We start from the raw sequence: 15,295 nt of genomic DNA on the forward strand, positions 1-15,295 counted from the left end.
TCATTATTATATTTTTAGGAATTTATTAGGTGCGGGTGGTTGGGTTTGTAGAGTTATAGGATGGGAAGTTCTTAAGTAAAAATTGATAAATTATTAATTATGAATTTATTAACTGATTGATTACGAGTTATTTAAATAGTGTAATAATTATATTTTTTAAATTATACATTAGATGCAGGTTGTTGGGCTTGCAGGAGTATAGGGTGGGAAATGTATTAGATGATAACTAATGAGCAAGTATTTATTAATGTATTATTAATTATTTATTCATTATGAATAGTGTTCATTGTGTTATTGTTATATTTTCTAAGCTATATATTAGGTACGGGCTGTTGTGCTCCTAGGGGCAAAGGTTGGTAAGTTATGTAAGTAATAATTAACAATTAATTAATTATTTAATAATAATTATTCAATCGATTATTACATATGTGAATTGTGTCATACTTATTTATTTTAGTTATATTTCAGGTGTGGGTTGCTTGATTTGTGGGATTATAGTGTGGGAACTGAAATAATAAATTAAAACATTTTTAATTTCTTAACTAATTATTACAGTTTTATAATCATGTCAACGGTTTAATTACTTTTTACAACTAATTGGTTTAAAAAAAAATATTATGTGTTTGTGCAACAGGGAAAGTACTTAATTTCAGACTGGAGTGGGAACCGTAATTTTGAAACCTTCAAAGTCCAACGCTTTCCCTACTGTAAATCAGACAGGAGTGTGAATAGTAAATTTAAGCTCTCCCAAGTCTAACGCTTTCCCTACTGTTGTACAGACTGGAGTGGGAATGGTAAATTTTACTTCTTCGAAGTCTAACAGTTTCCCTACTGTTGCACAGACTGGAGTGGAAATAGTACATTTTAACCCTCTGAATTCCAATGCTCACCCTACTGTAGTACAGACTGGAGTGGGAATAGTAAAGTTTACCCCTCCAAATCCCAACAATTCCCCTACAGTTGTACAGACTGAAGTAGGATTAGTACATATTTACCCTTCAAAGGTCAATGATTTCCCTACTGTTACACACGCTGGAGTGGGAATAGTAAATTTTAACCCTTCAAAGTACAACGTTAACCCTTTGGCAGAGCAGTCTGGAGTGAGAATAGCACATTTTATTCCTCCAACGTCCATCGCTTTCCTACTGTTGCATAGACTGGAGTGGGAATAGTAAGTCTTATTGCTCCGAAGTTTAACACTTTTCCTACTGTTGAATCGATTGGAATGGGAATAGTACATTTAACCCCTCCGAATTACGATGCTTTACCTACTGTTGCACAGACTGCAGTGGAAATAGTACATTTTACCCCTGTGAATTCCAATGCTTTACCTACTGTTTTACAAACTCAAGTGGGAATAGTAAATTTTGCCCATCCAAAGTTCAATGCTTTTCATACTGTTTCACAGACTTGAGAGGGAATAGTGAATTAAACGCCTTTGAAGTCCAACACTTTCTCAACTATTGCGACTCGCTATTTAGGAATTGTATGGGAAACAATCTTTACAACGCAAGTCATTAAATTGCACTACACTTACAACGCAGTCATTACATCGCACCATTCTTTACAACGCATGTCACTACAACGCAGGTATTACAACGCATAACATTACAACGCATGACACTACATCGCATGTCACTACAACGCAGGCATTACAATGCATACCATTACAACGCATACCCTTTCACCGCATATTACCCCTACACTATCCAGCACTTACCCTACTGTTGCACCCCCTGGAGTTAGAATAGTAATTTTTACCCCTACGCTGTCCAACACTTACCAAAAATGTGGCACCCCCTGGAGTTAGAATAGTAGTTTTCACTTACCTTAAATGCAATGTAATGGAATACGTTGTAATGGTATGCTTTGTAAAGGTATAATGCGATGTAATAGAATGCGTTGTAAGAGTAGTTTTAAAAAATTTGTTGCGATGTAGATGTATGCGTTGTAAAGGATGTTGTGAAGTAAATACTGCATTGTAAAGGCATGCGTTGTAAATGTATGCGTTGTAACATCATGCATTCGAATTGTACATGGCCCTGTGAACTTTTGCATGGGCAAATGGGTCGCAAACATGTTTACGCATGGAATTTAGGGTCGTACATCTGGACCTTAATATCTGTTGCTGAATCAACTATGTGAGAGTCTGGAAGAAGTGCTTTATTTTTCATATTTTATGGTGGTTTTGATTACATTCATGCTAACCTCTTTGATAAGCCACAATTTGCCTTCATAACAATTAAAAAAAACATAATCTCTTCTACATGCTACATTCAACACACAGTCAACTGCCTTCTGGCTTTTGTATCTATGGACTCTCAGAATGATGTTTTGCGAAAATATATATTTACGACTGTCTAACCCTAGTGGGACTATAATTGAATATGAAGAACCATGAATACCTCAACCAAGCACTTGGCCAGCATTGATTTTGGGACTCCACCATGAATGCGGTTTAAAAGGGTGTTGCACTGGAAGAGGTGTTCTACAACCACTCCCACCACATGACAGTACCCACCTCAGTCTTGAAAGTAGTGGAATTAGTATTCATTTCTGTCAACATGTGTCCTCTATTATCTAGCAAGACATGCCTTCACAATTATGCCGTTCTCACAAGCTGAGAGTTGATTAAGGCTTCTCATTTGTGTGTACTTTCTTGTGATTTGTGAGACTTCCTTTACCAGTGAAGGTTTTCCCACAATCTGGGCATTGATAGGGCAACTTGCATGAGTGTCTTTTATGGTGTATGGTAAGACTTGCTTTCCACTTGAACCCTTTCCCACATTCTTTGCACTGATAAGGAGTCTCTCCTGTATGAGTTCTACGGTGGATAGCAAGAATATTTGAATGACTGAATTGTGCTCCACATTCTGTGCATTGATAAGGAGTCTCACCTGTATGAGTTCTAAGGTGACGAGCAAGACCAGAAGATTGACTGAACCCTGCCCTACATTCTGTGCATTGATAAGGTTTCTCACCTGTATGTATTCTCTGGTGCTTAGTAAGGCTTCCTGTATCACGAAAGCAAGCCACACATTCAGTGCACTGATAAGGCCTCTCCCCAGTATGTACTCGACGGTGAATAGTAAGATTCCCTTTAACTTGAAAGCTTTTATCACATTCAGTGCACTGATAAGGTTTCTCACCTGTGTGTACTCTCTGGTGAATAGTGAGTTGTGTTTTTAGACGGAAACTTTTTGCACATTCAGTGCACTGAAATGGTTTCTCTCCTGTATGTCTTCTCTGGTGCCGAATAAGACATCCTTTAGAAATAAATTGAATCCCACATTCTGTGCAATGATGAGGTTTTTCACCTGTGTGTGTTCTTCGGTGACAAGTAAGAGATCCTTTCTGACGGAATCTTTTCCCACATTCTGTGCATTGATAAGGTTTCTCTCCTGTATGAGTTCTAAGGTGGCTAGCTAGGATATGTGGGCGACTGAAGTGTGTTCCACATTCAGTGCATTCATAAGGTTTATCACCGGTATGTATTGTCTGGTGCTTAATAAGGCTTCCTTTGTCACGGAGGCTAGCCCCACAATCAGTGCACTGATAAGGTTTCTCACCAGTATGTACTCTCTGGTGAATAGCAAGATTTCTTTTTGTATTAAACCTTGTACCACAGTCAGTGCACTGATAAGGTTTCTCATCTGTGTGTATTCTCTGGTGAACAGTAAGGCTTCTTTTGTCACTGAACCTTTTCCCACATTCAGTGCACAGAAAAGGTTTCTCCCCTGTATGACTTCTCTGGTGACGAATAAGACATCCTTTACCACTAAAGTAAATCCCACATTCAGTGCATTGATGCGGTTTCACTCCAGTGTGTACTCTATGGTGAGTTCTAAGATTTGCATCACTATTGAATCTTTTTCCACATTCGCTGCATTGGTAAGGCTTCTCGCCTGTATGGATTCTATGGTGAATCTTAAGGGTCTGCAAGTAGCTGAAGCCTGCCCCACACTCAATGCATGGATATTGTTTCTCACCTGTATGTATTCTCTGGTGCTTAGTAAGACGTGCTTTTTCACTGAAACTAGTTCTACAAACATTGCACTGATAAGGTTTCTCACCAGTATGTACTCTCTGGTGAATTACAAGTTTTCCTTTTCCATTAAACATTTTACTACATTCAGTGCACTGATAAGGTTTATCACCTGTGTGTACTCTCTGGTGAGTAGTAAGATTCGCTTGACTACTGATCCTTTTGGACATTCGCTGCATTGGTAAGGTTTCTCACCTGTATGGGTTCTATAGTGAACGGTAAGGATTTGCATGCAGCGGAAGCCTGCCCCGCACTCAATACATTCATGAGGTTTTTCACCTGTATGTCTTTTCTGTTGCTGAGTAAGATTACCTTTGATACTAAAGGCAGCAGCACCCTCAGTCCACTGATATGGTTTCCCCTTTTTGTGCGCTCCCTGATGAATAATAAGATGTGTTTTATGACTAAATCTTTTCCTACATTCTGAGCACTGATAAGATGTATCCACTCTATATGCCCGATGGTGTAAAATAAGATTTCCTTTCTTACTGAACAGTTTACCACATTCAATGCATTCATAGGGTTTCTCGCCTGTGTGTGCTCGCTCATAAATTGTACGATTATCTTGCTTACTGAACACTTTCTCACATTCTGAGGACTGATAACGTTTCTTGCCAGAGTGTGATCTCTGGTGAAGAGTAAGACTTCTTTTCACTTTGAACCTTTTTCCATTTCCTGAGCATAGATAAGGTTCCTCACCAGTGTGTGCTCTCTGGTGGATAGGTGTCTTAACTGTACCAGTTCCTTGGTAGATGGTAAGAGATTGCATGCTGTCCCACATTCAGTACATTAATTAGGTTTACCACCAGAATGTCTTCTATTATGCTTAGTAGGATTTCTTTTCTCTTGCAAGGTACTGGTAACTGATGAAAGTTTTCTCTTGAGAGTGTTCTTTGGTGACTCGTACAACTTTCAGATAAACCCCCTCCCATAATCTGAGTATCGATAGGGTTCTCGTTTATATATGGTCTCCTTCTCACTGAAGCTGGTTCATGTTTCGCAATAGGACATTTTCCTGTTTGAGAGAAGCAATTCCCACATTCAGTGCACTGATACAGTTTCTTTTCAGTGTGGAATATGTTCTCAGGCATTTAGTATCAAGTCCTTCCTTGACAAAGCTCTTATTACACTGGAAGCATTGATATGATAGTCAGTGTGAGTTCACAGATGCCTGTTATACTTTCACTTTCTTTAAAGCTATTTTCACATTCAGTGCATTGATAAAGTTTCTCTGGAATATGGCTTCTTTTGTTGACGGAAAGTCATTGTACATGAATGAAGCTTTTCAAGATTTTTTTTTAATGAAACTCAATTTAGATTTGATATACGTTTTCTAGATCGCTGTGAATAACAATCGTTTCTATTTGATCCATGCTTTAACAATTTTCACGGGTTTTCCTTTGTGTGTCTGATATGTAAGATGCTGTACTCTATTGATTACGTGCCACAGAGAATTATTAATGTCCCATTTTCCATTAATGAATCTGTCGGTGCTAGCCAATTAACAAATTTAGCAGAATTTCAGTTGTTGTGTTTCACAAATTGATTACCTATTGAAATAAACAGAAAGTAACATTATTAGCTTTTTCATGTATCTACAAAAAAATATACAAGACACAAACAATTTTTCAGGGATTTTGCTGAGAGTCCCCTTTTCAATGGTGTAGCTAGTATGATTTTAAAATACTATAGCGTCAGAATGGCCGCATCCCTGTGAAAGACAACCATCATTTAAAAGTAATAAAGAATAAGCATTGGCAAATCCAATAGTTCTCGCCAATGTTGGAGCTGTTGGCTTTGGTAATGTGTTTTAGCCAAGTTGAACCTATACAAATGTTTTCCCCCAGGACTTATGATTGACATCCAATCTTTCACTATATGTATGTTTAATTATCAACCTAAAAATAACAGATGTAACTTTGATATAAAAAATAACCAACTATGCTCCAACCACAATATTTAGAATCTCATAAATATTGAATAAAATTCACCTAAAATACTATTGGCATTTCTTGATATAATTCATCATCCATTGAACTAGATACATCATCCAAAACGTTAAGCCCAAAAATTACATAAAAACAACTGTATACAATCTAGTACCATAAAAAGGTTATTGTGTCAACCCAGCGTTTTGGTGGCTTCTTTTCTTTATCCCACCTTCTTAAGGACCAATAAGTGACTTAAAACTCAAAGGAAACCTAATATATATATATATATATCCATAAAAACAGTTGTTAAACTGATATGTAAACACATACGGTTAGGCATACAATGTTGTTCTTACTATGATTCTTTCATACATACCACATATTAATAACAAATAAGGCATGAATACCAACATGATGTATATTTATGTTATATATCAGGCATCAATAAACAGGATTTGTAAAAAATATTATTCATTGCCATCTCTAATTTCATACGTATTTAATTAATATGCTCAGCGTATATTATCACCATGAGTATGTAATAAAAAATTCTGAGGGACATCCTTCATTTCCTCCCTTTATATTGTAACTTATAATAACATTAATCTTATCCATTAATACTTTCCAGGATTTTATATCATGTGCTGTGCTTTTATTGTCCTGCACCAATAATAATACGAACAGCCTGTTTCTTTGACAATGAGAGTTCATTCTTTTATAATGACAATAATATGTCATTATTAATCGATGTATGTCACTCAAGGCCTTATCTAGTATTTAAGACTTTGGGCTTGATTTAGGTCTTGGCGGACTGGTTACTCCGTAATAACGGTGACAGATATCCCGTCCGGTGAAATATAAATTCTATAGGATATAATTGGAATATATGCCACTGTTGTGAGGGAGTAACCCATTTGCAAACATCTAAATCAGGCCCTATGTTCTTTAAAACAAGTAACTCGGATTTCACTTGGGTAAACAAGCGATAGCAAGTCTACTTTTGCTTTCCTGCCAGAGCAACACTGTTACTATAGAAATGCAGATCTCAGCAGTGAATAATGCGCCCTTTTTAAAGCAGCATTTTCAATTACCTGTCCAACGTAAAAATCCATTTTATAACTCCCCTTATATTACATATCTGTTTTTAATGTACTTTCTACAGTAAAAGCCCCATAAATCTTCCTATTTATAGCTCATAACTAAAAATCTCACCTGTCTATCTGACGCTTTTCACAGCATTTTACAGCTGCTGATTTACAAATAAACAGAAATTCTTGCAGATTATCAATAGGTTGCCCCGTGTTTCTAAAAACACATACAAGCATGTTTAGTTTAATACTATGGTAAAAGCCACCTATTTGGATATCATTGTTGCCTAATTAGAGCGCACCTTATTGAAATCAGGGTCCAAAAGGATTCACAAACCATCATTCCTTTAAAAAAAAATAAGAAAATGGGACCTTTTGCTATAATTGATTTATACAGAAAGATAGTTTCCTTATATATCCAATTGAAACCCTTATCTTTTTAGCCTTTCTGTTCTCGTGTCTGCAATTTCCTATTGGTCTCTTATCTAGCAAATCTGCACTCTTATCTTTTATTCTAAAAATAATGTTTTAATAAGTTAAAATGAAATGGATGGAAATGAACGATGTCCCTTAGGATTTCTTTTGGGATACTCATGGTGATGATATATGCTGAGCATATTAACTAAATATGTATGGAATTAGGCATGAAATGAATATTTAAAAATCATGTCTATTATAAAAATGCATCATGTTGATAATCATACCTTCTTTGTCTCAATATTTGATATGTATAAAAGAATCTTAGTAAGAACAACATTGTATCGCCAACCATATATGCTTAGATATCTGTTTAATGCCTATTTTTATGGCGATATATATTTACGTTTTCTTCTAGTTAGGTCTTGCTGATATAGCGCGCATGCGATATCAACGTGACATTTAGTAAGCTGGCTTTTGGAAGTGCTTCCAAAGCGGCGAGCAGCTTACCTGCACGCGCACAAGCACGCGCGCGATGTGCACAGCACTAATTTCGTCGCACAACTCACGTTGTTTTTCTTTAATTATTTTATTTCGCGGCCCGGACAAGTGGCCAATAATTGTTTTATTTTATTTTTGCTCACGCGCGCACACAACACCCAGTCGCGCACGCTTTCTTTTTGCTCGCGGCCAGTGCTTGTTTAAATCCCAATGAGTTCTTTTCAGCACACCCGCCGAAAGCCGCTTTCCTGCCTACACACACCTGTTCCGTTCTCATTGAGCAAGTGCCATAATGAGCGTGGTTGATGGTCTCTCGGAGTCGTGGTTCATCAAGGCTGTCTTCCGAGGTAACATGGGCCATCTGTGAGTCACTGCTCCTCGGAGTGCTGTGAGACACCGTTCACCGAGGCCACGTGCGTAGCTCTCTCTTTAATTCATGGCAACTTGGTTTGATGTCCGTTGATTGCCGTCTACGATCATACAGGCTCCTTTGTCAGCCTCAAAATGGGGGAGTCTGAGTCACTCTTTCCGGGATGTGCAGAGGTGGAAAATGATCCTTGTCACAGAGAGCTAATGTCACAGAGTGCGCACATTTTACAAGTACAAGAGAAAACACATGGCTGGAGCGCTTCTCGCATACAGCTTGTCACACTAATTGTCTAAAGCCGAGAGGACATGTCTCAATGTGTATATCACACTGAGGGGTTGTTACGCATAGTACATGACATAGTAAGTGCGAGTCACACGTAGTACATAGTACTAAGTGCATAATGCAATGAGTGCTTATTACAAAGTGTATACCAGGTTGAGTGGCTCTTACCGTACTTTTCATACTTGGTTCACAGCACAGTGAGTGCACGTCAGAAATGATGGGGCAGCGATTGCTTATTCTTTTTCCCTTTCGTGTGTCTCCTCAAAGCTCGTTCTCTCCTTCTTTACCCGCCCCTATTTCTCTCAACCCTCCCCATGTGTCTCTCCAGTGTCCCCTTATCAATCACTTTGCCTCCTCTCCCACGCGTGGCCTGTCTGTGTCCTTCTGAATGTCTGCATCCCCAGCTTCCTAGTGTTTCTTCCTCTCGCCTGATCTCCATCTGTATATTTGTGTCTTCCGTGCCCACCTCCAGCCTCTCCAGTTTTAATGTTTTCCCATAGTTTTCACTCTGTTTTGTCACGTCTTCTGCGTATCCATCTTCTTCCCCTCCCATGTCTGTCTCTTCAGTTTCATTCTGCCCCCAGATCCAGTCTCCCCCACCCCTATCCATTTGTCTCCTGCTCCTCCGCATGCCTCGTCTATCCAGTGTTCTCTTCTCACCCAATCCCTCCTGTCTGTTTCTCCCTCCTCGCCATCACATGTGTACAGGTCTCATTTCCTCTCGCTCTTCAACGTCACCCCATCTTGTTTTCCAATGCTACTAGTAGCGCACATCTCAATCACAACTTAATATTTGCAGTTGCGGGAGAGAGTGCATCATTTACAGCTTTCATTCAGCCATCTCTTGCTTAAGGGAGAGCTCCTTCTCACCTTGCAGTGCACCCAGCAGCCATTTATTAAGCCATAGAAGTCTCTCGTTATGCTGGAGAAAATGTTTTCTTTGTAGCATGTGTGGTATTGCTGAGTAAAAGAGGGTCGCAACACTTGGGATGTGGAAGCAAGGACCACAATCTGTGAGCCTTTCGGCTGACGGAAGTACAGAACTGAAGCCACAAGGTGTGGCACCCTCACAGTCTGCACGATGTAGTCCCATACACCCACGAGGTGGAGCTTTAAAACTTGTTGATGGGATGCAATGGTGGACATACGATTTTTAATTTGCAAGCCTGGGGAGCCTTATCTCACAGACAACAGATGGCACCAGAGGATGCTCTGTGGCTTGCACACGCAGATCTGGCGACTACAGAGCTAGAAAACCAGTTCAAGTCTTGACGTCGGGACAACATCCTGTGATCTTGGGCAAATCATTAAATCTCCCTATTTATACAAAACGAATGTGTCCTTTGCATAAAGTAACTGGCACTCACGTAAAGCATTCTTTCGGCATTGGAGCAACTTCCTGTGATTTTGTTTACTTTTATTTTGTGCAGTTTTATATAGCACGTATTATAGCGCTTTACATGAGCACCTGTTACGTTGCACAAGGACACATTCATTTTTGGTAGGCAGCACGGGGAGATGAAGTGAATTGTCCAGAATCACACTATGTTGATCCACGCCGATGCTCAAACCTGGTTTCCCAAAGTCGGCAGCTCTGGCCATTACGCTGTCATTAAAACCTTTCTTGAATCAGACTGTCTCATACCAGTTAAGGACGACATGGCATTGTTCCGATGATTGTACGAGAACTCAAACTGCACCCTTTTTCTCGAATAATCTATAAACTTGCTTATCTTTCTATTTGTGATTTTGTCAATATGTCTATTTGTCGCACACTGTCTACTGGTAAAACTGCATGTCACAGAAGTAAACGTAATGTAGGCTATAAACGCAGGTCAAGTTGAGGATGCCACACATGACGTAAATCATCTTAGCAGCTGTGCATCTCAGAACACCATTAAATACAGTCACAAATTGCATGAACACTTTAAAACCTAAAGAAAGTTAAACTTGAATCGTACAGTAGATGCTACTGCTGGTTCACTATAACAAACGTATTCTTCGCCCCCTTGCGGGGCTTGAATGTGAGACTCGCGACAAGCAACAACACGCCATTTTTCATTGATAGTAATGTGGTGTCTAAGTTGAATTGTAGTTCCACATAATTTATGCAGGGTCTACTACTGTGAAGCTGTTCCTAATCTCCTGAGGATCAAGTTGTTACACACCAAGTCTTTAATGTAAGGTTGGATGGCTGTGGGTGAAAGGAGTCACTAGTGCTGTGGAATGAGCTCTCACTTCATCACCACACTAACATATTCATTTCAGAGAGTGATTAAGAGTGAAAATGCGTGCACTTATTGTTGGTTCTCTACAGTGCCATCTATCGCACTCCCTGGCTGTAACATCAACTGGACCTGGCTCATCCCCCTTTATTTAACTTGTGTACCTTGATAACGTCTCATTCACTCCTCATCAACACCTTCAAGAATATCAATGGAGACTCGCTTCTCGTCGGGCCCTTGTGCACCTCAAAAGCATTTCACTGATTCTATTTATTGACTCATACGTTTCACTTGAAGCATTCAACATCACTACACCGCACTTTTCAGCACACTACCTCACTAAATTTTAGACTCCCTTTCCCTTCAGCCTGCACTTTCTGCAACCACCGCAGCGCGGGTTTCTTCTCTAACCGGTGCTTTTCATTCCCCTCTTCCTCCACCCCACGGGGTCTCCTCCTGGCCTTCTTTGTTGTCAGCTTGCCCTTATCTTAAAAACTTGTGCCCTCCGCTTCCTCTCTCCCCTCTACACCATGGACCCCTTTCTATACCCCCTTTCTTTCCTTAGCATGCACTCCCTGTCTCCACGCCACGAGAAACCCTCTGTTCCTCTTTCCCCTCAGCCTGTCCCTTTCTTTCAAAACAGTTCCTCTCTGGGCCTCCTCTACCCTCTGCTTCTCTTCTCTCCCGCCAACCCGTGAATTTCAACTCCTTTCACTGTTTCTGTGTGTACTACGCAAAGCTGTTGGGGCTCGCTCAACCCAGGGTCGTAATGTAGGCCTCTGCAGGGGGCTTAATTTAAGCCGGTGTACCCCGGGACGGACATGGGCAACTTCTAATTAAACCTGATCGTTTGCGGAAATTATATAAAAGTGCAATATTAAAAGAACACGGAGCATCCTGGCTGTCATTTCTGGCAAGGCACAACTTGTTTGAAGTGCCGCAGAACCAGTTTCTAAACCCAAACAATCCTTGACAACAACTCACGGAGCAATCGGCAGCTCTGTTGTGTACACACAACTATTGTTGCGTGGAGGGGCCAGTCCCCTCTGAACATTGGGCACCACCACATCCACCACCACCGCATCCACCACCACCGCGTCCACTACCACCACGTCCACCACCACCACGACCATGTCCACCATCACATCCATCACCACCATGTCCACCACGTCCACCACCACCATGTCCACCACCACCACCACGTCCACCACCACATTCACCACCACCACATCCACCACCACTACGTCCACCACCACCTCCACCACCAAATCCTTCACCACCTCCACCACCACCACCACGTCCACCATGTCCACCACACCCACCACCATCACGTCCACCACCACCACACCCACTACCACCACCACGTCCACCACCATGTCAACCACCACCATGTCAACCACCACCATGTCCTCCACCACCATGTCCACCACATCCTCCACCACGTCCACCACCACCATGTCCACCACCACGGCCACCACCACATCCACCACGAGGCCACCTCACTCTATCTATCGCCCTCATTCTATCTATCTACCGCCCTCACTCAAACTATCTATCACCCTCACTCAATCTATCGCCCTCACTCTATCTATCTATCGCCCTCACTCTATCTATCGCCCTCACTCTATCTATCGCCCTCACTCTATCTATCTATCGCCCTCACTCTATCTATCTATCGCCCTCACTCTATCTATCTAATGCCCTCACTCTATCTATCTAATGCCCTCACTCTATCTATCTATCGCCCTCACTCTATCTATCTATCACCCTCACTCTATCTATCTATCACCCTCACTCTATCTATCTATCACCCTCACTCTATCTGTCGCCCTCACTCTATCTGTCGCCCTCACTCTATCTGTCGCCCTCACTCTATCTGTCGCCCTCACTCTATCTATCGCCCTCACTCTATCTATCGCCCTCACTCTATCTATCGCCCTCACTCTATCTATCTGTCGCCCTCACTCTATCTATCTATCCATTTATCGCCCTCACTCTATCTATCTATCACCCTCACTCTATCGCCCTCACTCTATCTATCGCCCTCACTCTATCTATCTGTCGCCCTCACTCTATCTATCTATCCATTTATCGCCCTCACTCTATCTATCTATCACCCTCACTCTATCTATCTAGCTATCGCCCTCACTCTATCTATCGCCCTCACTCTATCTATCACCCTCACTTTATCTATCACCCTCACTCTATCTATCTATCGCCCTCACTCTATCTATCTATCGCCCTCACTCTATCTATCTATCGCCCTCACTCTACCTATCGCCCTCACTCTATCTATCGCCCTCACTCTATCTATCTATCTATCTACCTATCGCCCTTACTTTATCTATCACCCTCACTCTATCTATCTATCTATCTATCTATCTATCTATCTATCGCCCTCACTCTATCTATCGCCCTCACTCTATCTATCTATCTATATATCGCCGTCACTCTATCGCCCTCACTCTATCTATCGCCCTCACTCTATCTATCCCCCTCACTCTATCAATCTATCGCCATCACTCTATCTATCTATCGCCCTCGCTCTATCGCCATCACTCTATCTATCGATCGCCCTCACTCTATCTATCTATCGCCCTCACTCCATCTATCTATCGCCCTCACTCTATCGCCCTCACTCTATCTATCGCCCTCACTCTATCTATCTATCTAGCTATCGCCCTTACTCTATCTATCGCCTTCACTCTATCTATCCATTGCCCTCATTCTATCTATCTATCTAGCTATCGCCCTTACTCTATCTATCGCCCTCACTCTATCTATCTATCCACCTCACTCTATCTATCTATCGCCGTCACTCTATCGCCCTCACTCTATCTATCTATCTATCTATCGCCTTCGCTCTATCTATCGCCATCACTCTATCTATTGACCGCCCTCACTCTATCTATCTGTCTATCTATCGCCCTCACTCTATCTATCTATCTATCTATCTATCTATCTATCTATCTATCTATATATCTACATATCTATCACCCTCCCTCTATCTATCGCCCTCCCTCTATCTATCACCTCCCTCTATCTATCTATCTATCACCCTCCCTCTATCTATCTATCACCCTCCCTCTATATATCTATCGCACTCACTCTATCGCATCACCACAGCATCACTTAGCACCGTAGATAGATAGATAGATAGATAGATAGATAGATAGATAGATAGATATAGTGAGGGCGATAGATAGACAGATAGATAGAGTGAGGGCGATCAATAGATAGATAGAGTGATGGCGATAGATAGAGCGAAGGCGATAGATAGATAGAGTGAGGCCGATAGATTGATAGAGTGAGGGCGATAGATAGAGTGAGGGCGATAGATAGAGTGAGAGCGATAGATAGATAGAGTGAGGGCGATAGAGTGACGGCGATAGATAGATAGAGTGAGGGCGATAGATAGAGTGAGGGCGATAGATAGAGTAAGGGCGATAGCTAGATAGATAGATAGAATGGGGGCAATGGATAGATAGAGTGAGGGCAATTGATAGAGTAAGGGCGATAGCTAGATAGATAGATAGAGTGAGGGCGATAGAGTGAGGGCGATAGATAGAGTGAGGGCGATAGATAGAGTGAGGGCGATAGATAGAGTGAGGGCGATAGATAGAGTGAGGGCGATAGATAGAGTGAGGGCGATAGATAGAGTGAGGGCGATAGAGTGAGGGCGATAGATAGATAGAGTGAGGGCGATCGATAGATAGATAGATTGATGGCGATAGAGCGAGGGCGATAGATAGATAGATAGAGTGAGGGCGATAGATTGATAGAGTGAGGGCGATAGATTGATAGAGTGAGGGGGATAGATAGAGTGAGGGCGATAGATAGAGTGAGGGCGATAGAGTGACGGCGATATATAGATAGATAGAGTGAGGGCGATAGATAGATAGATAGATAGATAGATAGATAGATAGATAGATAGATAGATAGATAGAGTGAGGGTGATAGATAGAGTAAGGGCGATAGGTAGATAGATAGAGTGAGGGCGATAGATAGAGTGAGGGCGATAGATAGAGTGAGGGCGATAGATAGAGTGAGGGCGATAGATAGATAGAGTGAGGGCGATAGATAGATAGAGTGAGGGTGATAGATAGATAGAGTGAGGGTGATAGATAGAGTGAGGGTGACAGATAGATAGAGTGAGGGCGATAGATAGAGTGAGGGCGATAGATAGAGTGAGGGCGACAGAACATTGGACACCACCACATCCACCACCACCGCATCCACCACCACCGCGTCCACCACCACCACGTCCACCACCACCACGACCATGTCCACCATCACATCCATCACCACCATGTCCACCACGTCCACCACCACCATGTCCACCACCACCACCACGTCCACCACCACATTCACCACCACCACATCCACCACCACCTCCACCACCAAATCCTTCACCACCTCCACCACCACCACCACGT

The 15,295-nt window shown here is 41.7% G+C and overlaps 1 protein-coding gene across 3 annotated transcripts in view; it reads right to left on the minus strand.

Moving 5' to 3' along the window:
- Window positions 1-2,142: 2,142 nt before the first annotated feature.
- Window positions 2,143-15,295, minus strand: part of LOC147700498 (uncharacterized) — a 273,165-nt gene continuing 260,012 nt past the window's right edge. For all 3 annotated transcript variants that reach the window (XM_086929651.1, XM_086929650.1, XM_086929649.1), the window contains exon 4: window positions 2,143-5,595. In XM_086929651.1, coding sequence (XP_086785777.1) covers window positions 2,632-4,224 — 1,593 coding nt within the window. In that variant the 5' untranslated portion in view covers window positions 4,225-5,595 and the 3' untranslated portion in view covers window positions 2,143-2,631. The remainder of the gene's footprint in view (window positions 5,596-15,295) is intronic.

The sequence above is a fragment of the Lissotriton vulgaris genome, chromosome 7 (assembly GCF_964263255.1).
Source record: "Lissotriton vulgaris chromosome 7, aLisVul1.2, whole genome shotgun sequence".
Classification (NCBI taxonomy): domain Eukaryota; kingdom Metazoa; phylum Chordata; class Amphibia; order Caudata; family Salamandridae; genus Lissotriton; species Lissotriton vulgaris.